Here is a 23,776-nt window from a genome sequence, read left to right on the forward strand (position 1 = left end):
CATACACATTTGGTACTTACTGTCAGGCACTGTTCCAAGTGCTTTGCAAATATTAACTCACCTAATTATTCATCTTTGTAGGCTGTAGAGAGTCTAGCACATGCTTTGCACGTGGGAGACATAAAATATTTGTGGAATGAATTTTGGTACCGTTTAAGCATTTCTAAGTGACTGTGGCTGTTCTTCTGGTTGGAAAGTTACCAAAGGAGCCAGGTTACCCTGGGGAAATGATTTGGGGAATAATCTGACACTGGGTGCAAGTTTAAAGAAGTCCTTTATTTTAGCCACATTTAGGCCAGGCTCCCACTAAGGAACACTTAGAGAGGAGCTATTCCTGAATGATAGACTATAGGAAGTGACTCAACGCAGTTAAAGTTTTCCTTTCTATCTGCATCAGCGCTCAACTCAAAGAAGACTCAGGAAAAGGGAAGACCGCGGGGCTGGTAGGCCCGGGACAGGTCCAGGCCCGCGGGGCGGAGGGGGCGGGGCCTCGGGCAGGGCGGTGCTCCGGGGGCGGGGCCCGACGGCAGGGCGGGGCCGGTGCGGGGCCGGGCGCGCGACTGCACCCGGCGGCGATGGCGGCGGACGGGGACTGGCAGGATTTCTATGAGTTCCAGGAGCCGGCCCGGAGCCTCGAGGACCAGGAGAACTGTAACGCGAGCCCCGAGGCCGAAGCGGGGCCGGGCGGGGGAGGCGACGGCTTCCCAGCGCTGGCCTGCAGCTTGGAGGAAAAGCTGAGCCTGTGTTTCCGCCCCTCGGGGCCGGGGGCCGAGCCCCCGAGGGCGGCCGTGCGGCCCATCACCGAGTGCAGCCTCCTGCAGGGGGACGAGTGAGTGCGGGTCCTGGCCGGGGGCGGGCGGGAGCCTCCTCTGCCCCTCGCCCAGCCCGTCGCCCTGTCCGCCGGCCCTCGGTCAGCAGCCGTGGCGGGACTCCGGCCGCAGGCTCCTCCCCGCGCCCTCCTTCCGCCTCCATCAACTCCGGAGTCCCGCCCCTCCCTGTTCTCCCACCTCCTTCCTTGGGGCTTTCGGCCTCTGCGCGCCTGGCGATTTAAATCCCCTACTCCCCTGCCCCCAGCGAGCCCTTCAACCACCTCCTCCCTCCTCGAAACCAACCCCTGTTTGATTTAGAGGGGAGCCTCCTTGTACAGAGCCCGGTAGTTGGAGATGGTACCTCCTCGGGCACAGGTATAGCCATTCATTCATTCAACTAGTATTTATTAAGTGCCTGCTACGTGCCAGAGGCTGCTTCGCACTGGGAATACCAGGGTGATTGGACATTACCCCCTTAAGCAGAGCGCAACCTAGGGTTGAAGCTAGATTTGTACACAAATGTATGGGTGTGACAAACGCTCTGAGAAATATACATGCAAAATATAGGAAATTGAGTGTGTGTATCAGGAAAGACATCATGGAGAAAACTGGATTCTGATGGATGAGTGGGAGTGTGTCTGGCAGGTGAAGGAAGGTCTAGTGTTCTAGCTCAGGGATACAGCACATGCCAAGGTACCAACGTTGAAACAGCGTTTATGCCACAGGAATTTATTGGCTCCATCTAAGAGCCCAGGTTGAGTGTGAGTCCTCACAGAGGCAAAAAAGAAGAACTCTGGTTATTAATAGCAAGGATTTCCTAGTCTGGTAGGGAGGCCAACGCACAAGCAGGTAATTATTACAGAATCATCTAAGTGCAAGGATAGGAAATTCACAAGGGTTTATGAGAGCTAGAGGAATGGAGGGACAGAGGTTATTTAAACGCCCAGAGCCCCAGTTATAATTTGGTTAAATAAGGGTTGTAAGTACATACCATAGTTTTACTCCAGAAGATACTGAAAGGAATGATGAGAATGAGGGAATTTGACAATATTGGGGAGAGGAGCCCTGGAGAGGCTGAGGGTGAAATTATGGAGTAAACACTGAGGTTGTGGGTAGGGTTTTCAGAGCATTGATGGAATGGAGAGATTAGAGGTTAGGGAAGAATTCTTGAGAGAAGGATTCATGGGCATAGAAAGGGGCTTGTCACTTGATGGTCTCCTTTCCTCTGTGAATCAGAAGATTTATCAGGAAGAGGAGGTTGGGAATGGGGGCCTGTCAACATGGCTTAGCAGTGGTTCAGGCCCAGTTATGCTTGGAGACCATATCTTTTCATTGGTACCTTTGTACAGTTTTCTGCCCAGGCATAGAAGGAAGAATTTATGATTGGGTATTATACACACAAATATGCATGCAGTCAGTGGCAAAAGATGACATTTTAAACTGTCTGTTCCCAAAGAGAAGGTAGTATTATACACAAGTTTGTATACTTGGAATCACTAGACTCAGGATATACTCTGGATTTTAAAAGTATATTTATTATATATTTGGGTTTATCGAGAGTAACTTCTCAAAACAGACTAGTGGTTTGTACACAGATAAGATTCCCTATTTTTGCTTCACCTGTAACTGTCTGAAAAGTATTGTATAATAGCCTTTGCTTAAATCTTAGGTTGATATAAAAGTTAAAAGTTTTGTTAATCTTGATAATGGTTTAGTAGATGGTAGATGTTATGTTGGTGGTGCAGCATGTCACTTGATTTGGGAATGCATAAGGAATCACTTTCTCTCTTTTCTGAGCCGGGGCTGCTCACCTCTCTCATTGTCACTGTTATGTTGCATAAACCTGTTCTCCATTGCTTGGTAGAGTCCATTCCTGTCGCTTTCACTAGAGAGAGCTGAGAATTCTTTTCACTCAGATACTGCCTTGCTTAGGGCACTTTATTTCACTTCTGAGTCCCAGTTTTAGTTTTGGTTAAATGCAGATTGTGCTTATCTGCTAAACTTTTACTTTAGAAGGGTCTGGTGTGGGCTTCAATGTCAGCAGGATTTTGACCTTCTTTGGAAGAGAATTGCCCTGCTAGTTGTTTATGACTGGCGGTAATACTTTATGATAAGGATGAAGGCAGTTCGTGTCTTGACTGGAGATTTCTAGAAATCTTTCAGTGGACTTGGCCCTGTGTCCTTCCAACCACAAATGTTCTGACCTTGGTGAAGATAGAGAACTGTAAATTGTCCTTTATTTTCTTGGGAGATCAAATTCACCTACAGTCAGTTCTTCATGAAATTTTCCACTGCACTTGTCCTTTTATTATAGCCTCATATACGAAGGAGCAAACAAGCAGGCAAAACAAACCTCAAAAAGTCTAGACTGTCCTCACCTACTAGAAATCCTAGTAGTTCCTAACCAGGGTTAGATACATGGTCAGTTATTTAGTATTTGAAAATCTTTCCCCAGGAAGTTGTGGGCCAGAAACCTAGTAAGTTTAGCAATCCAAAAGTGTTGTTTCCAATTTGAGCACATGGGCATTAGAGGAAATGATTCCAGCAGAGAGGAGGATAGGAATGAATCAGGCATATGGGAGATTTGCTGGGTAAATGAGCCAGTTTTCTAGAGCTTTTTCGATTCACATTTTCATTGAGGCTAATATGCATTGCAGAGCCAAACATCATTTTGGGATTTTATGTTTTTGGCAGTTGTGGTCCCATTGCTTCTTCTCTTTAGCACCAAATCCAAGTTCATTAAATCACTGTGTTGTTTCTCTGTTTTAAAGCTTGCATTCTTATTTTTATGTCCCCGGTGGTCTTGTTTTTGTATCCTAGTATCTTACACGCTTGGAAAAAACCCCACCCAATTGTTTAGTGGCTTATTCACAGTTAGATACCTGTTATAAATGTTAGGGTTTTTCTTCTTTTTTTCTTCCTTTGACTTCTGTGTGTGTATCTCTGGCCATTAAGTAGCTTAGATGTGTAGTGTTTAACTTTACTTACCTTAATTAAATTTCATCTCATTTATATTTCTGAACTCATTTTTTTCATGAAATGTCATTTTTTTCCCCCATGCTGGTTGATACTTTGGGATTGAAACTGAATTTTGGTCATGAAATTGGAGTTTGCAGTCCTTATTCCAGTGTGGTTTGGGACTTTCCTCAATACAACTCATCTGAATTAATGCTTAGAGTCTTAGAGCTGGAAGGAATGTCTGCTATTCTTCTTCAAGCTTCTCATTTTAAAAAGTCCAGCTAATACCCACAGAGGTTAAGGGACATGGTCAAAGACTCACTGAGGATGAATGTAGGCAAGAGTCTGTTTTCTGAATTTAGTCAAGCGCCCTTTTCATTTTATCCTGTTGCCTCCTCAAAAGTTTTGATAATGTTTGATAATAAGGAGAGGTAACTGCATTGGGTATATATAATCTGTGCATTTTATTGTGAACTCTTTCTTTCCCTTTTCATTAGTCTTAGCCTATTATATTATAAAATAGATATTAAACCCTAGTCTCACATTGAGACTGAATTCTTTCTCCAGAAAATTCTTTCTCTTTGGTTAGAGAGAGATTATTCACTCTATGAAGTAGTCTATATGTTTGGAAGTTACAAAAGAAAAATAAGTATAAAGCACAGTGTATTTACTACCTGTTTTGACTCGGGAAACATTACTTAACCTTCCCGTGCTTTAGTTTCCTCATCTGTAAAATGGGGATAAGTTCTTCATAATACTGTCTTTGAGGATTAAATGAGTGAATGTATGTAAATTGTTTAGAATACATGTAACTTGCTTACTTAGTGCCTGGGACATGTACAGTGGAAATGTTAGCTCTCAACTTTGCAAGAGTTTTCTATTTCATGTTACCTTCCCTCAGGACTTGTTGTCGGGCCAATAATAGGATTTTCCTTTTGTCTTATTCAGGAGGCTCTACTTTGTTGATGCCTTTCTGAGAAACAATAACCTCTTGTTTTTTTGCTTTGATGCTTTTTGTTCTCTCTTCCACTGTAGTGCTTGATATCTGTTTAATAATGACATGCAGAATGTTAACTTTCATTGATGGTAGTTTTCTTCTTTTTAAGGATTTGGAATGCCCTGACAGATAATTATGGAAATGTAATGCCTGTAGACTGGAAGTCATCCCATACTAGGACCTTGCATTTGCTTACTCTGAACCTCTCAGAAAAAGGGGTAAGTTAGGAATTGCACCAATAGTTTCTGAATAACTGATTCTGATAATGGAACTAAAAAGTAGCGTTTCTATTTAACCACAGTTGATTGAGTTGCTTCCTACTTCCAAGCTTATGGTAATTGGAGTGGCCCTCTTTCGCCATCTTGGCTCTGCTACTGTCAACTTGCTAACACTTCCCTCCAATTCTTCCCTAGCACACACTCAACTTTTTTATGTTTAGGTGAATTTTTATCACCTGTGTATGAACAGCAATGATCAGCATTTTTTTTTCCAGCTTAAATGACGTAATTTGATGTGCTGAGAACACTCAGTAAGAACTGTAGCCTCTGATTTAATATATGGAGGATAACTGGAGTATCTACAGAGAATTAACTTTCTGATGAATGTAATGACTTGCTTGATGTGACATGTAGTCTGAAGATTGTGTTTTCCTGTGAATGTTGGGGAACCTTTAAAAGACATTTCAGTTCTTGGCTTTTTAATGTGTTCTTGGCTAACTGTTGGCGGCTGCTATGTATGTCTTGGAATTGCAAAGTGAAGACACCTTGAGCAGGAAATATGAGCGCAGGTGGTAGGACAGCAAGGGGGACAGAAAATGGAAGAGAATGATTTTAAGTGGAAAATCACAGTGTGGTTTAAAGCTGATGAGAAACGAGGCCAAGTGGAAGTTTCAGGGCCTGACTAATTAAGTTCTTCATCAAATAGCAATGTAAACTCATGCCAGGTTTTTTTTGTCATGCTCTGTATTTCATTAAGTGTATTTGTGTAATTACTGGAAATATAATGCAGTAGGGCTGTGAGTATTTTAAATAGTATTAATGTTTTCTGAGATGATTTTCTTAAATATGTGATTCAGAAAAGCTTGCTACCTACTATTTTCTAGTAAAATACAGGATTCTGACTATATTTCTTTGTATTCTAGTAGATATAGGATTTATTATTTGTTCCAATTATTAATCCCCTTAAGCTCTTTTGCAGGCTGACCTGACATACATTTAGGGAAGGGAATAAAACAAAATATCTTATGTTCTGTCTTCTGTTTATTTGGATCTTAGCTGTCATTCTGGGCTTAGTTCAAGTTTCCCTTTCTCTCTCAAGCTTCCTATTACTGTTTTAGCCTTTGCTGATCTCATGGAATTATATAATTTTAGAGTTGGAAGGGACTTTAAAGGACACTTAATCCAACCTCTCACTTGGGGGGGACCCCCCATCTACAGCATCTCTGACAGATGGTCATTTAGCCACTGCCTAAATCCTGGCATGGAAGGAAAATGCACTCCTCTCTGTGGGAATCGGTTACACTTGTTGGGGTGTGAAAATTGTAAAGGACTTATCTGTCCCACAGAATTTAGCCCCTTAGGCTCCTGGGTGCTGGTCCCCACAGCACTCCGTCCGTGTCTCAGATCATTATTATGTCCTCTTACTAATTATATGTTTCTGGGTCTGTCGTTAGATTGTGACTTCCCGGTAGGTATCTTTGTCTTTTCAGTAACTAGCACTATGCCTTAGTACATAGTGAGTACTAAGACAGTGAGTGAGCAAATGAATAATCTCATCAGTGAGCCTGTAAGGTCAGAGACCACGGTGGAAAGTTTTTTTTTTTAATATTTTCTATATTATTTAATATGGTGCTGAATCCACAGTGAGTATTTTTTTTTGGACATATTAAAGAATGGTAGAAAAGAGATCTTTTCATAGTTTCAAAGGGAAGTACATTAGTAGCATGAACAGGACACTAATCCAGTTTCGTTGAATATTGTTCTTTGGTTACCTCTTGGGACGTCACTCCCTTTATTTTCCTTTTGACTGTTCTCAATGCCAGAGCAGTGCCATAGCCAAGGGTAGTGATTAGTAACGACTTGGAGTTTAGTACTAGTACTCATTGTAAGAGCCTTACCTGGAAAACTCAGCAGGTTAAAATGGACAAGTGATCATCTAATATCTGTCTTTCTTGACATGACTACCCAGGTGATGACTACAACTGAGATGAAGAGTCTAGTCCTCAGGAAGGAGTAGCACACATTAAGTTCCTGAAGAACAAATGCATAACAAGGAACTATGTAAGAAGCAACCATGTTATTAGGTAGCATATAATTAATTTTTTTTAACCTGGAAAGTTTCCAACTGTGTGCTCTATTTTTTCCATAACTGAAGTATGCAAAACCTACCTTTTGGAAGCAATCTTTAGATTACTTCAATTGTAAAACATGGTTTACATGAAATTTTCGAAAAAAAGGGAAGGGATTTCTTTTGTATTAGGATGAGAAAAACAGGAAACCATAGTCTCCTAGATCTCAGTTTTTAATGTCTTCTTTTTCATTGATGTTTGAGATGGCACACTTCTAAATTTGATGTGTCTTTTCTAGAGTAAGGCAACTGGTACATTCCAGATTCTTACATGGGCACATTTTTTCCATTTGAGGCAGCTTCAGTTTCATAGAGGGAAACAGAACCACGGCTCTGTATCTAAACCTGGCACAGGAAGGAGTGATGGGAATGCTTGGCAAAGAGAAGCCACATTGATGCCGAATGGGAGCATGAATAATGATACCCATGACAGCCAAGGGTAGTTTTCAAAGCCCAAGAGGGATTCCAGCCCTTAGCATATGCCATCTCCGTGGGGAATGGGCTTGGCTTCCTCTCTGGAAAGGTGGTCTGGGATCATTATTTCTGTTGTCATGGAAATTTATTCTAATGGCTTATTGGTAGCACTTATGCATTTTGGCAATAGCTGTAAACCTGTTCTAAATCCAGTGCCATTCTTGATCACGCGTATGTGATAGAATGCTTCAGAATCATTTTGCCTTAGGAACATCTCTTGCGCCATATTACTCCTCCTACAGTGAATATTTCTTCAGGGACAGGGACTTTGATTAATGCATCTTTTTATCTTCAAGAGTAGAAACAGAAGATAATAATGCCTTCTGTAGGAGTAATTTTAAAATTAAAACTTTCACTTGTCTATGAGGGGGGAAAATAAGACAAAATTATGGTCCTCAAGTTACAACATAGAATTGTGACTTTGGGGGAGGGTGTTGAAATTTTAGGACTAGTGAATGTAATCATTAGGTTTACTCCACATCATCATACACCCATACGATTGTATTGTGTCACTTTTCATCTCCACTTCTACTATCTTGAAATCAAACATCCTCTTTCCTCAAGAGCCAAATCTGTTGACCTTCCTCTTTTCTTATTAGCAGGATAACTGGCTAGTTTAAAGAAGTAAACTAAAGCTATAGGACTTAACATGAAAAAGCAGCCTCTGTCCTATCTACCTCATCATCTTTGATTTCCATTTACCAGAGGCAACCACTTTCAACTACTTTCACTGTTTCTTCCAGCAGATAACATTCTCCCATCATTTTATTTGATTTTATTCTTCAACTCTAGACTTTATTCATTTACTTTCTACCCAGAGGATAAGGGTTTAGCACTCTCACAGTCTTCCCTCCAGCCCTCCAACCATAACCTCACAGAAACTTTTGCTTCTCTCATCTCCCCAATATAATTATATAAAAATATTTGGTTAAATTAATCTTCATAATTTATATTGGCTATTTAAATGTTCACATTTAAGTACATTTTATGATTGCATTTCCTCTTGGTTTTTTTGTTGTTGTTTGTTTTCTTTCTTAGGGTGGTGATAATTGCCTTTTTTGTGGTTGATTTAGGTTATCATTAGTTCACTAATTCAACCTCAACAGAGCCATAAAAGTGATTTTAGTAAGTGAAACATACCAGGTAATCTGTCAGGCTCTCTCTTTTCTTTTTCTTTCTCTCTCATGCTTTTCTTGATTCCTTCTGCAGTAACAATTATGATCTGAATGGATTACTCTCTAGTTTAGCTCCATAGCCATAATTCTGGGATCTTTACTTCAGTGTCATTACAAGAATTCCCTTCACCTCTTTCTTGTGCTACATCCTGTGTCTGCTTCCTTTTTGTTTTTCTTCCTGGTTTTAATGGAACATACTCTGCAGTAGCTTTCTGAGAAAGGGTACCTGAGAGGTAAATTCTTTGAGAAATTGAATGTCTGAAAATGTCTCTATTCTATCTAATTGTTAGTTTAGCTGGATATAGGATCCTAGGGTGGAATTTATTGAAACATAGGAATTACATTGATTTTTTTGTTTTTAGTTTCTGTTGTTGTTGAGAAATCAAGTGATATTTTGATTTATGATCCTTTTAATGTGATGATTTTTTTCTCTCTGAAAGCTTTTAGGGTTTGTTTTCCACCCACCACACACACACAGTGTTTTGAATTTTCATATGTTGAGGTCCATGTCCAGGCCTTTCCTAGCCTGATGGTGCAGTGAGAAATCGAATGAGGAGGTGTGTTATCACCGTGGTGCAGCGTGGCGTTGCCGTATGTGGTAGTAGATAGAGCTGGGGTGCTGATGTGGCTCCTCCAACTGCCTAATGTTATGAAAGGCAGCATGTCAGTGTTTTTTCTTTGCACTTCTCACCTGTAGGTTTCTTATACCATGTGGTGTATTCACCATTAAACTTCAGACCTGTGAGGAACTAGGGAGGCAGTAGGGACCTACATCCATCCAGTTATATCTTCAATTTCATATATATCTTCTGCACTGGCAAATAATTTTCCTCAGGTAAAATATTACTTTTTAAACTAAATACTCTCTGCTAGAAATACACGGTTGCTTCTGCAAACATATGGACACCAAGTGGGGAAAGCGAGGAGGTTTGCGGGGGAATGAACTGGGAGATTGGGATACCAAATTGTACGCTCTATAAATATATGCAGTTTATTATCTGTTAACTGTATCTCAATAAAAGTTCTTAAAAAAAAAAGCAAATGGATTTGGCAAATGGAAAAAACAAAGAAAAAAGAAAAAAAAAAGAAATACACTGTTGCTTCTTACATAGTTCCTGTTGCCCATTTGTTATTTTGTTTATTTGGGGTTTTTTTTTGGCCGCACCTTGTGGCAAGCGGGATCTTAGTTCTCTGACCAGGGATCGAACCTGTGCCCCCTGCATTGGGATTGTGGAGTCTGAACCACTGGACCACCAGGGAAGGTCCCCATTTGTTCTTTGGGAACGTAGTGTGCCACTCCTTCTGATAAATAGAGTTCTAATTTCAGTGCTACTCATCTTCTGAATGGTCGTGTCTTGATGGAAGATGATAGGTAGATGATTACTTGTCCATTTTAATCTGCTGGGTTTTCCAGGTCAGGCTTTTACAGTGAGTAAACTTGAGGTCATTATTATAGGGGCTGTTGATATTGGTGTGGGCAGATTAAGGGACACTACACGAGCTAGACATGGTGCGGTGGCAACAGCAAGCAGCCCTGGAGCACCCCTACGCGTGAAGAGAGAGAGGAAGACGTTACTAGAACCTGGGGGAGAGGTCGGCTTGACAGGAGCTGCAGCCTTTGGAATCCGATTGGAGGGGGACAGCAGAATAAGTGCCCGTCTCCCCCCACCCCTGCTGCCTTCCACCCTCCTGCTAGTGTCCACCAGTGTGTTAACCCGTCTGGAAGCCAGAAGTCAAGGGCATCCTTTGATGTAGCCCATAAAGGTCAGCCTCCTGGGGCACAGAGTAGGGAGAAAATGGTAGTGAGGCAAAGGGAAAATCTCCAGGATAGCTTGGTTTAAAGATATTTTTGGAACCTAGAAATACTCTTTTTTGGCAGGAGAGATAGATATTGAACTAGAAGGACTCGGTGTGACCCTTGTGGACAGTTCCCATCTGCCAGGGAGTTGATTACTTATCTTTCACTCTGTTAGAAGTTTAGATTGCAAGTAACTAACTTTATGTTTCCTGTGGAATTTTGACATATACCAATCTTCCTATTAGAGCATTAACTTTTTAAAATATTTGTTTATTTTGGTTGCACTGGGTCTTATTTGCAGCAGGCAGGCTCCTTAGTTGTGGCATGTGGGATCCTTTGTTGTGGCATGTGAACTCTTCGTTGTGGCTTGTGGAATCTAGTTCCCTGACCAGGGATTGAACCCAGGCTCGCCTGGCATTGGGAATGTGGAGTCTTATCCACTGCGCCGCCAGGGAAGTCCCCAGATCATTAATTAAATAACATTTGCTGCTCACCCTGTCTGTCCCTTCTCCCACCCTCCACCCCATTTGCTATAATTCTCTACAAATTGCTAATGAATAGTGCATATTTTTGTACTTCCTACACACTCTTCCCTGTGGAATAAATAGCTAAGTGTGTGTCGGTTTGGGCAGGAGGGGGTGTATGCGGTACCTTAGCAATTTCATATTTATTCTACATTCCTCTCGTTTCTGTTTGAGATGACTGTGCAGAGCACCTCACACACTGCTGGATACAGGGCAGTTGTAATAATATCTCCCTTTTGAAGCTTTCGGCAGATGCCTCCCCTGCAGCCTTCTTTACCCAGATGCTTCAGCTTTGTTGTGATCAGAACGTCCTGCTTTTAACAGTGGGTACCGTTTGTTTCCAGATGAGTGACAGCTTGATCTTTGATGCCTCGGACGATGAGGAGCTGAGAGAACAGCTGGATATGCATTCAATCATCGTCTCCTGCGTTAACGACGAGCCCCTCTTCACAGCAGACCAGGTACAAGGGAGAGTCCCAGATCCAGTCCATCGAGGGAGGGGAACCTCAGCTGAAAAACGATTTCTTATTGTGGCCATAAGTGGTGGGCTGTTGGAATATACTTATTTTTCCTGTATTTTTTGGTGCTGCAGGCTTAACAGTTAGCTCCCGAGGAAAGAAGAAAGTATATGTAACCCGAAGCAGATGGATTATGTTATTTGGGAAGATTTTTCAATATATTCAGTGTTCCAAGATAAGCATTGTTAAAACAGTGCAGTGGGTTTCTTTAAAAGAGGGTTGTTGCTAACACTGGAGTCAGAAAAAATACTGTGTTTTCTTCGTTCTTTAGATTTAACCAGCTGTGGGCAAAGTATATCTATGCAGAAATTATCTGGTTTCTCTAAAACCTATGTAGAAATCATTAGCACTTATTAGAAGTCCTTACTATGTACCCAGGAAAGAAGTGAGCATTATTCCTGTGGAATGCTCTAATAATGTCAACCCTGTATTCATTTAAAACCAGTTGAATCAGCTCTCTCATTTTCTGAATACTCTTCCCACTGCTACTGTATTGTCAAACTGTGGTGCAAGAGCTTCTTCCTGAAATAAGTGTCCCACGGCTACTGGGACTGAGAGTTCTACCGCACTGTATTTTTAGGCTGGAAAGATGAGGTCAGTAAAGAGGTATATTATGGCAAGATTGGAAGGAGTATGCTAAAAATGTGTCATTTTGATGCTCCTTGATCATATTTGTGGTTGGATTGTCCTAAGCTTCGAAAGAGCATGGTGCTTAAAAAGCAAGATGGTAAGTTAGAGGGCTGAGTGCGGTAGAGCCTGACATTCCAGGGAAAGATATGACCCTGAGAGTTCATTGTCTCCTCCGTGCTCTGCCTGACAATCATACACTATCCCTGCTTTTAAGACTGAGAGAGACAGATTCTGTAGCCTCTTTCAGTGTTGCATTTTCCTGTTTAAAATGCCTATTTTGGACTCTTCTGACTAATTAGCATAATCCCCACTCCTTCAGGTTTACCTCTGTTTTTCTTTAGTACAAAGTGTTATGCGTTAAGCTTGATTCATATTGTATTTTTTTAATAGTTATTTTAAACTCTTAGGTCCATTTAAAAAAATTTATTTTTGTTGAAATATAGTTGATTTACAATATTGTGTTAGTTTCAGATATACAGCAAAATGATTTGTTTATATATATGTATCTATATATATCTTTAGATTCTTTTCCATTAGAATTCATTACAATGTATTGAATATAGTTCCCTGTGATATACAGTAAATCCTTGTTTATCTAGTTTATGTATAGTAGTGTGCATCTCTTAATCCCATACTCATGACTTTTATCCCTCCCCCTCCCCTTTGGTAACCATAAGTTTGTTTTCTATGTCTTTGAGCCTATTTTGTAAATAAGTTCACTTGTACTAATTTTTAGATTCCACATGTAAGTGATATCATATAATATTTGTCTTTCTCTGCCTGACTTCCCTCACTTAGTATGATATTCTCTAGGTCCATCCATGTTGCTGCAGATGGCATTATTTCATTCTTTTTTATGGCTGAGTAATATTCCATAGTGTGTGTGTGTGTGTATGTATGTATACATACACACCACATCTTCTTTATCCATTTATCTGTTGATGGACACTTAGGTTGCTTCTATGTCTTGGCTATTGTAAATAGTACCACTGTGAACATTGGGTTGCATGTATCTTTTCAAATTGGAGCTTTCATCTTTTCTGGATATATACCCAGGAGTGGGATTGCTGCATCATATGATAACTCTATTTTTAGTTTTTTAAGGAAACTCCATGTTGTTCTCCATAGTGGCTACACCAATTTACATTCCCACCAATAGTGTAGGAGGGTTCCCTTTTCTCTACACCCTCTCCAGCATTTATTATTGATAGACTTTTTGATGATAGCCATGCTGACAAGTGTGAGGTGATAATGTCATTGTAGTTTTGATTTGCATTTCTTTAATAATTAGCAGCGTTGAGCATCTTTCCATGTGCCTGTTGACCATCTGTATGTCTTCTTTGGAGAAATGTCTGTTTAGGTCTTCTGCCCATGTTTTGATTGGGTTGTTCGTTTTTTTGTTGAGTTGTATGAGCTGTTTGTATATTTTGGAAATTAGGCCCTTGTTGGTAGCATCATTTGCAGATATTTTCTCCCAGTCATAGGTTGTCTTTTTGTTTTGTTTATGGTTTCCTTTGCTGTGCAAAAGCTTGTAAGTTTGATTAGGCCCCATTTGTTTATTTTTGCCTCCATTTCTGTTGCCTCGGGAGACTGTTAGTTCCATTTTTTTAAACTACCAAGTAATTTTTCTAGTTGTCCTTAAATTTTCGCTGAGTTCTATATATCCTTCTCAACTTTTGGAATTTGGAACAGGACAAGAAACTGCTGTAAGATTTGAGCAACACAGCATATGACAGTAGATCATGGTTTCAAAAGCAGACATATTTCTGAAATTTTCCTGCTTTCATGCAGCTTTTTTTTCTCTTTAAACTTCTACATTTAATTTAAAAATATCCTGTATCGTCCATTGAATTAATGTATGAAATTCTTTTCCTGCTGTTAAAGGAAAATTTTGCTGCCATAGAGGTATTTCTTGCTTTATATATAAGTTTTTTACACTGTTGTATTTTCTAAATTTTATGTCAATTTTATTAAATAGCTTGAGATTGAGCACTTGCATGTGGCAAACACTGTCACTTGCTTTCCTCTGTGACTATGATCTGGTTCTGGCATGTTGGAAGTAGATTATACGTGTGTTTTGTAGCACCATTTCTCAGACATGACAAGATCTGATAGGGCTGACTGAATCACAATGGACATACTAAATCATATTATGTTTATTTTTGTGTTTAGTGTATTGTATTTTTTTCCTTGGGTAAGCCATGTGTACTCTTGCAGTCAGTTTTGATTATTCAGAACACCGACCCCTGCGCACTGCTGGTCAGTGGAGAACCTAGTGTACTTCTGCTGTGATCGCTTCAGATGAGCGCTGTGTCACAGATGGATTGTTTTTCCTCGGTGTGTTTGATTAACGGTGGTTTGTATATTTTGGAAGGTGATTGAAGAAATTGAAGAAATGATGCAGGAGTCACCAGACCCAGAAGATGATGAAACGCCCACCCAATCAGATCGGCTTTCAATGCTTTCCCAGGAAATTCAAACTCTTAAGAGGTCTAGTACAAGCAGTTATGAAGAGAGTAAGAAACCTTACTTAAATCAGCGCTCTTTGGGCTTTTGTGTACCTCAACCATGCAGTGTGACTGTCTCCAGAAATCTTTGGTTCTCACAGGCTGGGTTACGTACCCTTCCCCTGCCTTCCAGTGATACTGGGGGCATATATTTGTCATTGCTTAGGGACTGTGTCATACTCACCTTTGAATCCTGTATTTGTCTGCTCAGGCTGCTGTAACAAAGTACCACAGGCTGGGTGACTAAAATCACAGACATTTGTTTCCTCACAGTTCTGGAGACTAGAAGTCCAAGATCAAGGTGTCAGCAGGCTGCTTCCCTCTGTTCTCGCATGGACTTTGCTGTGTGTATCTGTGTCTTAATCTTCTCATTTTAAGGGCATCAGTCACATTGGCTTAGGGCCCACCCTAATGGCTTGATTTTAACTTAATTATCTCTTTAAAGACCCTCTTTCCAAATACAGTCATATTCTGAGGTACTGAGGGTTAGGACTTCAGCAATATCCTCTCTCTCATGTAAAGGGAAGAGCCAAGATAAAACTGAAATGGGGTTTCAGGGCATACTCTTCCCTTCATCTTCCCAGTTCTCAATAAAACTCACACATTGGGGCAGATGTGTTTAAATATGTATTTAGTTTAACACAACATTGTAAAGCAACTATACTCCAATAAAAATTAATTAAAAAAATGTATTTACTTAATTCTTTCAAATTGACTTCTCTGTTCCAGAAGTGTCCCAGAACCCTGCTAAGTTGCTTGTGATTTCTTGTCAGCAGGTGTTTTCAGTACTCTCTCCCTCTCTGCTTTTGTGTTTGTTCTTTTTCTTGTACAAGCTTATTAAGTCTTGACTGAAGTACTATTCATGGAATGATTGATTTTAGACAAGTAAAAAAATTTTGTTATACTTTTCTTCTCAGCCATCTGAGAAGTAACTTCGCCCACCTACCTCTATTCAGACCTGCCCACCAGAAGTTTGAGGATTCTGAGATGATCACGAAAAATTTAATTGATTAGGATATGATTTTTTGCTCTTTGATATTGAACACCTTATGCTGCCTTGAAACATTTTCGTCTTAGTGTCTGCTGTGCTTTGCTTTTCGGTCCTAGGAGTGAAGAGGCTGTCAGTATCTGAATTAAATGAACTGCTGGAAGAAATCGAGACAGCCATCAAGGAGTACTCCGAAGAGCTGGTGCAGCAGCTGGCCCTGCGAGATGAACTGGAGTTTGAAAAGGAAGTGAAGAACAGCTTTATTTCTGTTCTCATTGAAGTGCAGAACAAACAGAAAGAGCACAAAGAAACGGCCAAAAAGAAAAAGAAACTCAAGAACGGCAGCTCTCAGAATGGGAAGAACGAGAGAAGTCACATGCCAGGCACAGTAAGTGATGTTTTACAGGCAGCCTCGCACACTGGACGTGGCTTCCGTGGTCATCCCTGTGCTCCAGGCCAGCAGAGGGGGGCAGGGCCCATGGGGCAGAGTGGGGGGGATGCGCTTCTCACCAGAGAGCTAAAGGGATTCTGTTCAAGAATACCATTGTGCTCTGCTCCTTCGGAAAGGTGCTTTCTTGGTGAGGGTGTAATGGTTGTCTGGATAATTCAATGCTGAAATGTTTAAGAGGGAGGTAAGTGGAAGAAAGAAGGGGAATAAAGGAGGGTGTTTGAAAGAAAAGAAGCTTTAGCAGGTGACCATTTCAATACATCAAAATGTTAATAGAGGTTATTTATGTTTGGCTGGTGGTCACGTGAATGGTATTGCTTTCTTATTTTTGCTTATCTCTTGTGAGTTGTATGGAAAAAAATGGGGTGCTTTTACAGGTAGCTGAACTGTACTGAGCCTAAAAGCATAGGCTGTTGACTTGTACACCATTTCCTCCTGATTTATGAGTGGAGTTGGCGTGAGAGGATGTTAGAGGCAGTTACATGACATCAGCCGTTTGGCCTCGTATTTGGCAGACTAGAGTATTACTGACTGATGAAGCCAACTTTAGGATATTTGAATCTTTGCCTCTTGATGTGAAGTTTTTTGCTTTCTGCTTTTCATTTTTCTTAAAGTATCCTATTAATTCCACTTGATTAAACTTCACTGTAAACATGAACTGTTCAGTATATGAGATGCATTTCCTTATTTCATGGCCATTTCATTTTTCTTTGAGCAGTTGAGACCTTGTCCCTTGCCGTCTTGTATCTTGTTTGTATGTGAAGAAATGTTGGTTTTATTTTTAGAGTTTAATGGTTGGGCAGAGGGACTCATTTTTCTAAAGGGAGCATACCTTTTAAATTCATAGTATTGATAACATGGTAATGCACATCACCACCAGCTGGCTGTTATGGTTTGCATTTATAAAAATTCTGTCTTTGACTAAGTCTTGATTTATTTCTTCTAAAGAATACTTATCGGAGAAATAGATCTCGTTAATCAGACGAGTGCAGTTCTGGGGTTTTAAGGCACCGATGAGAGTTAATACAAACAAAAAGCATCTTACCATTTAGCCCATTCTTTGTACTGTTTTTGGCTATAAGTAAATGCATATTTGCTTACTGTAATGTCATTTGTACATAGAAAAGACAAAGTGTATAAATCAGCTTTGCACAAGTTGCCAGGTATGTGGAACAAAATATTTTTTAGCAGTGGTAGTATTAGTTGAAAAGTGTTTAGTCACTTCTAGTGACTACTGTGAAAAAAAGGAACAACACCCAGCAAACAAAAAGGCCCACAAAAACATTCCAGAAAGTCTTTGTTTGAAAATACAGTCCTGGAACGTTTGCTTTAAAACACTGGGGACAATATTTTGTATCTCAGATTTTTAAAAATTATACCCTTTAAATTGCCCTGTTATGCAAATGTGATTAAATAAAATGCTTAGTTAAAAAGTCATAGCATGGTTGGTAATTTCTGCCTATCTGCTTTTAGGGATTACGTGTAAATCCTCCATTTATTCTTGTTAACACTTGGCTGAGGAAAATAAATGTATCCCTAGAGGTGTTTAAAGGCTTCTTTTTCTGACTCCCATATTAAAAGGGTTAGAGTGGATTCATTGTGTAATTTTACATGGCATTTATATTGAGAAATGGATTTGACAGGGCAACATTTAGGTCTTATTTGAACCTTTATTAGTCTTGAAATAGATTCTTAGGAACAGTAAATTTTTTTTCACAATATTTGGACTTGTGAAGTTGCTTCTTGAGTTCTGATCTGCTATTTGTGTCAAAGCCTTTAATCAGGCTAGTAATGACATGGCTAAACTTGTGGTACTAGTTCCTTCCCTCTTTCTGAAGCTGAAAATGATGGCAAAAGACCATTCCATTTGCGACACAAGGAGCCTGAAACCTGTGATTCTGAAAATAGTGGTCAGTGGCTCAAAAGAACTTTAAAGTGAGATCACCAGTCGGCCAAACAGATTCCAGGTTACTGCCTTTTCAGACCTTTTATATAATGTGCAGTTTTAGCAGGATCTTATCTCTGTGAGTTAGCTGTCATCAGTGATGCTAATTTCTAAGAATTGGTGACCTTTTTAAAGATATTGTGTGTTACCCGTTTTCTAATAACATTGGTCACTTTTTTCTTTCTTCCTTAGATATGTTTTATTAGCAGGACTTATACTTCTTCCTTACGCATGGAATAGCTTCCTGCCATTTTTCCTTAAGCATGTTTCTTTGAAACAGAACGTCAATTTATAGTTGGTATAACATTTTATCCATAATTGCTAGCTTGTTCTCTTAAATCCAGAGATACTGTAATGAAATATCTGAGTGTGAATAGAGCAGAGTTAAACTCTTTAGGTGTTCATTTTGGAGACATGCTTTGTTTGAAACATTTGCTGCAGTGAAAAAAAAAATTGGTCTTAGGGATGCTATTTATAAATATTAGATAAAATACTGAGTATCTTATAAAAGTGAAGTGATTTGTTTTAGTTTTTAAAGTAATCTGTTATATGTTGGATAAGATATAACTATTCATTCAGTAAATATTTGCCGAGTGTCTTTCTTGTGCCAGACACCGTTGAAGATACAATGGTGAGTAAAACAGACAAGGCCCCTGGTCTCTTGGAGCTTATGTTCTAACGAGGGAGACAGGCACTAAACAAAGAAAAGAATGAATAGACAGTGTAACTTCAGGTAGTGACAAATGCCACCAGGAAAATGAAAGTCTTGGTAAGGTGGTTATTAGCAGTGCTGTGCAGAGCTGTGTTCAATAGGGTGGTCAGTGTGTCACTGCTCCTCGTGACGGGCAGGGCCGACTGTTCTGTCGCTCTCCAATTCTCTCTTTGGAGGGGAGGTTGGAAGAGTAGATCTTCTCCTTGGCAAATGGAATTCAACAGAACTGCAAACTTTCTATCTCCTTTATCCTGTTCAACATCTAGAAAAACAGAGGTGGGGAGTAGAGACTGAAATCGTTAAAGGGCACTGTCTGTTAATGGGTTTGGTGACCCACATGCATTTCTTTGAGCTGACCCTGCTGTTTTGGGCTGTGGTACGTCTCTTTATGCCACTGCCTTTTCCTGGAGTGTCCCTCCTTTCCTGCTTCCACAGGCCACTTGGGGGATTTTTTTTTTTTTTTTAACTAATTCTTTAAAATCCTGGTCAAGCATTGTCTTCCTTTCTTAAAACTTTTCTTTTCTTTTTTTTTTTTTTTAATTTATTATTTTTTTGGGGGTACACCAAGTTCAATCATCTGTTTTTATACACATATCCCCGTATTCCCTCCTTTCCTTGACTCCCCCCACCTCGAGTCCCCCCCACCCTCCCCGCCCCAGTCCTCTAAGGCATCTTCCATCCTCAAGTTGGACACCCTTTGTTATACAACAGCTTCCCACTGACTATTTTACAGTTGGTAGTATATGTATGTCTGTGCTACTCTCTCGCTTTGTCTCAGCTTAGAACTTTTCTTGATGACTGTTCCTCCAATGCAGAATTGATGACTTATTTTTTCTTCTGGGGTTAGTATTATTCCACTCTGTTAGTACTGTTGTACCATATTGCACCTTTTTATTTTCATGTTTGTCTCTGTTATGGTTCCCTAAGGATAGAAAACGTAACTTTATTTTCATGGTATTCCTAGGTCCCATGTTGGGTACTCAATAAATTTCTGATGAATAAACAGTAAGGAAAAAAAAAATTTTTTTTTTTTTTGCACATCTATATTTCTAGCTTGGCTCTTTCTGCCATGTGTCAAATGCAGGGAGGCTGAATAGCATATTGACTAAGAACTTTGGGTTAAGAGCTATGTTTGAATCCTGATCCTGCCACTAGGTGTATACCCATTTGAATTTTGGAACCGTTAAATGAAATAATGTATGTAAGACTAGTGTATATCCTGAGTAAATGTTAGGTATTATATGTCCAACTGTTCACTAGATATTTCTCTCTGAATGTCTTGTGGGAATTAGAAATTTATCTTAACAGATGGAAGTCACCATTTTCCTAAAGGTGAATTTATTCCTTATATATTTCTTTTGGCTAGTGAAACTACAGTCTACTCATTCAGCAAAACCAGTGGAATTTTTAGGTCAAAGAATATGCAGTTTTAAACAACCATCTTTTCAAATTGTCCTACATAAATATTACCCAGTAATAGCATAAGTGAGTGGCCCTTTCTCCAAACTTTCAACTTATGATGGCTGTTACTAGCCTTCGCATATATAGTGATCTGATAGGCACATAATGGTCTGATCTATGGACTGTTTCTATTCTTTTGTGAGTTGCCTATTATATCACATTTGAGTTGAGGGTGCACATACTTCTGATGTCCTAGTACCGTACTCTATTCTAACCATTTGCTTAAGTATCTCTTTAGAAAAGCAGTGCAGCCTTCCCAAAGGCTCATTCACGTGGTTTCCCCAGAACCTCATCTGATTGGTCACTTAATACATGTTTGTTGAATTGAAACTTCACAGTAAAGGAGATGGAATCTCAGAGGATTTGGATTTGTGGTATTTGAATTATTGTTCTATCAGGGATTTTTTTGGGGGGGAGGCAATCTTCTGTTTATATCAGATTCACAGGTCATTGAATTTCAGTGGTAGTTCACATGAGTACAAGAACAAGTTGAAGTACACCAGTTATTTTCACATTAGTAATTAAAAAAACAGTAGTGGTTATCATCTGGAGTTATCTGAAGTTATAAAGACATTAGTATTTATCTACCTAACATCATACCTTAGTAAGTTTGTAAGGATGAAAATGGACATGATTCCTCCTTTAGAATCCAATGTTTGTAAATTAAAAGTCATATATAAGGTTTTTGTTTTTGTTTTTTCGGCCACGTGGCTTGTGGGTTCTTAGTTCCCTGACCAGGGATTGAACCTGGGCCCTTGACAGTGAGAGCATGGAGTCCTAACCACTGGACCGCCAGGGAATTCCCATGTGTAAGGTTTCTAATTCAAAGTCTAGGATTGAGAAATGGGAATGTGTAGTATCTTTTCTGTTGCCCATATCACATTGAACTTTCAAGAGTGAGTTTTAGTGTTTTGTTCTCACCACCAGCAAAAATGTATAACTTCTTCAATCTAACTTGAAGTTTGTTCTGAAAACTTCTGGGATGTCAGCAATCAGTGACTCCAATGTGAAAAGAATCATATTACCCTCATTTATTGCTTCTCAGGGTTGGAGAGAGAACTGGTTAAGGATGAGGAGGAGCTAGGGCTTGGATGATAGATACTCTTTCTTGTATATATTTCTCTTTCACAGATGCTTTACTCCATCTTTTCTTATTCTTTTTTTGGCTGTGTTGGGTCTTTGTTGCTGCATACGGGCCTTCTCTAGTTGTGGATGCAGGCTTCTCAGTGTGGTGGCTTCTCGTTGCGGAGCATGCACCGGCTTCAGTAGTTGTGGCACGCAGGCCCTAGAGCACATGGGCTTCAGTAGTTGTGGTGCATGAGCTCAGCAATTGTGGCTTATGGGCTTTAGAGCACAGGCTCAGTAGTTGTGGCACATGGACTTAGTTGCTCCGTGGCATATGGGATCTTCCCAGATCAGGACTTGAACCTGTGTCCCTTGCATTGGCAGGCAGATTCTTAACTACTGTGCTACCAGGGAAGTCTTCCATCTGTCTTTATGACTCAGCTCATATTTTGACTAATAGTCAATCTTTTATTTCTCTTTTACATGCAAAAATGCCCCAGTAATAGTTTTTCACTTAACCTTGACCAAAGCTGACTTTAAGGTAAGAGAAATTTATTTAGACAGCTACTATTAGGTTGTTCTGAAGTTGTTCTAATTTATGCTAGCTAATAAGCCTGGAAGGAATTGTCCTGGCACAACTACTTGAATTTGGTGCTTTTCAAATAAAAAGAATCTTTTTGTTGTTGTTATTGTTCGTTCTTTTTAATTTGGAATTTTAAAATTTCACATTTGCTAAAATGATTTAGCCCAGGGATTGGCAAAGCAAACTACTCATTTCATTTACATGTGGTCTATGACTGCTTTGGTGTTACAAGGACAGAGTTGAATAATTGTGACAAAGACTGTGAGCTGCAAATCTGAAATATCTACTATCTAGCCCTTTATAGAAAAAGTTTGCCAAGCCCTGATTTAGACTAAAATTTGATAAAGTTAAAAATAAAAAAGGTGTAAACTCCAATTAAGCGACTTTGTGTAGATAAAAAAGGGATCACTATATTGTGACTAAAATTTATTATAGAACGTAGCCTTGTTTTATCCTAAGAGTGTGTTGAGTTATTCCTTTCCTCAGGGCCCCTCCAGCAGCCTGAGTTGTGCCTGCAGATGATGATGCCAACCATCTCCAAGTCACTTGTTGCAGGTACCCCACCTAGCAACAGACCTTTGTGCTGTAAGATTCCCAGTAGCTAAGTGAAGAGAGCCAGCAGGTAGACCAGTTGTCTCCAGATTGGGGGACAAAAGAAAAGAATAAAAATGTTGGCAGTCTTCCAGGCATACTGTATTTATACACAGTAATAAAAAATAGTGTAAAAAGCCAGAGAAGAAGGAGGAAAAGGGCTGTTTCCTCTCCCCAAGTAGTGGTAGTTGAAAGGGTAAAGTCTGCCCTATACACAGACTTGAGTGTAAATATTAAATTTTCAGCAATAATTTGTTGGGGATAATTGATAGTATTTCTCTGCTTTTATTAATTGAAAAGAATATTCCTAAAAATTAGTGTTAGGCATAAAATGGAAAGTCATTGTAAGGTGGAAAGAAACTTAGTCATGTCATGTTTATTTGTTTTAATAATTCCCATCCATGAATTACGAATTATTTTAGATGTGGGGCAGATTTGTTTTTTAAAAGGTAGTATTGCCTAGAGAAATATGTTATCACCAGTTTTTGATATCTTATCATTATCTACTGTTCGTTTTCTGCAGTGGTTTTTTGGTGTTAGACTGATAGTAGTGAGCTTTCATGACTCAGCCGTTACTGTAGTAAAAATCAGGAGTCTATTCTTAACTCCTTTATGTCTTGGAGAGGATTGTTAATTGTTTGTTAGTATGATACAAATTCACGTAAAAGCCATAATATGCCAGGAAATTGTGATCTTATTATATATTTAGAGTACCTGTAAGTATCAGAAAAGAGTTTATAAAACTGCCAGGGTTAATTATTTTACTCTAGTTTTAGTAACGTAGAAAAGGTTTGCCAATACTTAATTACCATATTAAGATTAAATTTCATAAAAATTTTAAAAGATCTTCAGATTCAAAAAATTAAATTGATGCTAGTCTGTTTAACTCCTAACTTTGAAAATCTTCATTCACATCTTTCTGCTTTGAGAGTGAACTTACAAATTAGTAGTTCAGTATTTAAGGCATGTTCACATTTCCTAACTTACCTGAATCTTTTTCAAAAAAATTTCTTTGGTAGAATTTGCATTTATAACTGATCAATAATTCACATTAAAATTATTTGATTTGAAGAAGTGTCAAAACAAGCAAGATCAACTTTTACATCGTAGGTAATAGCTTAGTAATTAATGTTTTTACTTTTTTTTTTACATTTAACTATTGCTTTCAATTCTGTGCTTTTCTCATGTTTTGTATTTTGATTATTTTGAGAATTTTAACTAAAAAATTACTCTTATATATTAATATT

At 39.4% G+C, this 23,776-nt stretch overlaps 1 protein-coding gene across 2 annotated transcripts in view; it reads left to right on the forward strand.

Moving 5' to 3' along the window:
* The first annotated feature begins 541 nt into the window (after nucleotides 1-541).
* The window catches only part of FEZ2 (fasciculation and elongation protein zeta 2), a 42,160-nt gene continuing 18,925 nt past the window's right edge, over nucleotides 542-23,776 (forward strand). For both annotated transcript variants that reach the window (XM_057740814.1, XM_057740816.1), the window contains exons 1-5: nucleotides 542-829; nucleotides 4,874-4,982; nucleotides 11,426-11,542; nucleotides 14,604-14,745; nucleotides 15,844-16,112. In XM_057740814.1, coding sequence (XP_057596797.1) covers nucleotides 576-829; nucleotides 4,874-4,982; nucleotides 11,426-11,542; nucleotides 14,604-14,745; nucleotides 15,844-16,112 — 891 coding nt within the window. In that variant the 5' untranslated portion in view covers nucleotides 542-575. The remainder of the gene's footprint in view (nucleotides 830-4,873; nucleotides 4,983-11,425; nucleotides 11,543-14,603; nucleotides 14,746-15,843; nucleotides 16,113-23,776) is intronic.

This window comes from Hippopotamus amphibius, chromosome 7 (assembly GCF_030028045.1).
Source record: "Hippopotamus amphibius kiboko isolate mHipAmp2 chromosome 7, mHipAmp2.hap2, whole genome shotgun sequence".
Classification (NCBI taxonomy): Eukaryota; Metazoa; Chordata; class Mammalia; order Artiodactyla; family Hippopotamidae; genus Hippopotamus; species Hippopotamus amphibius.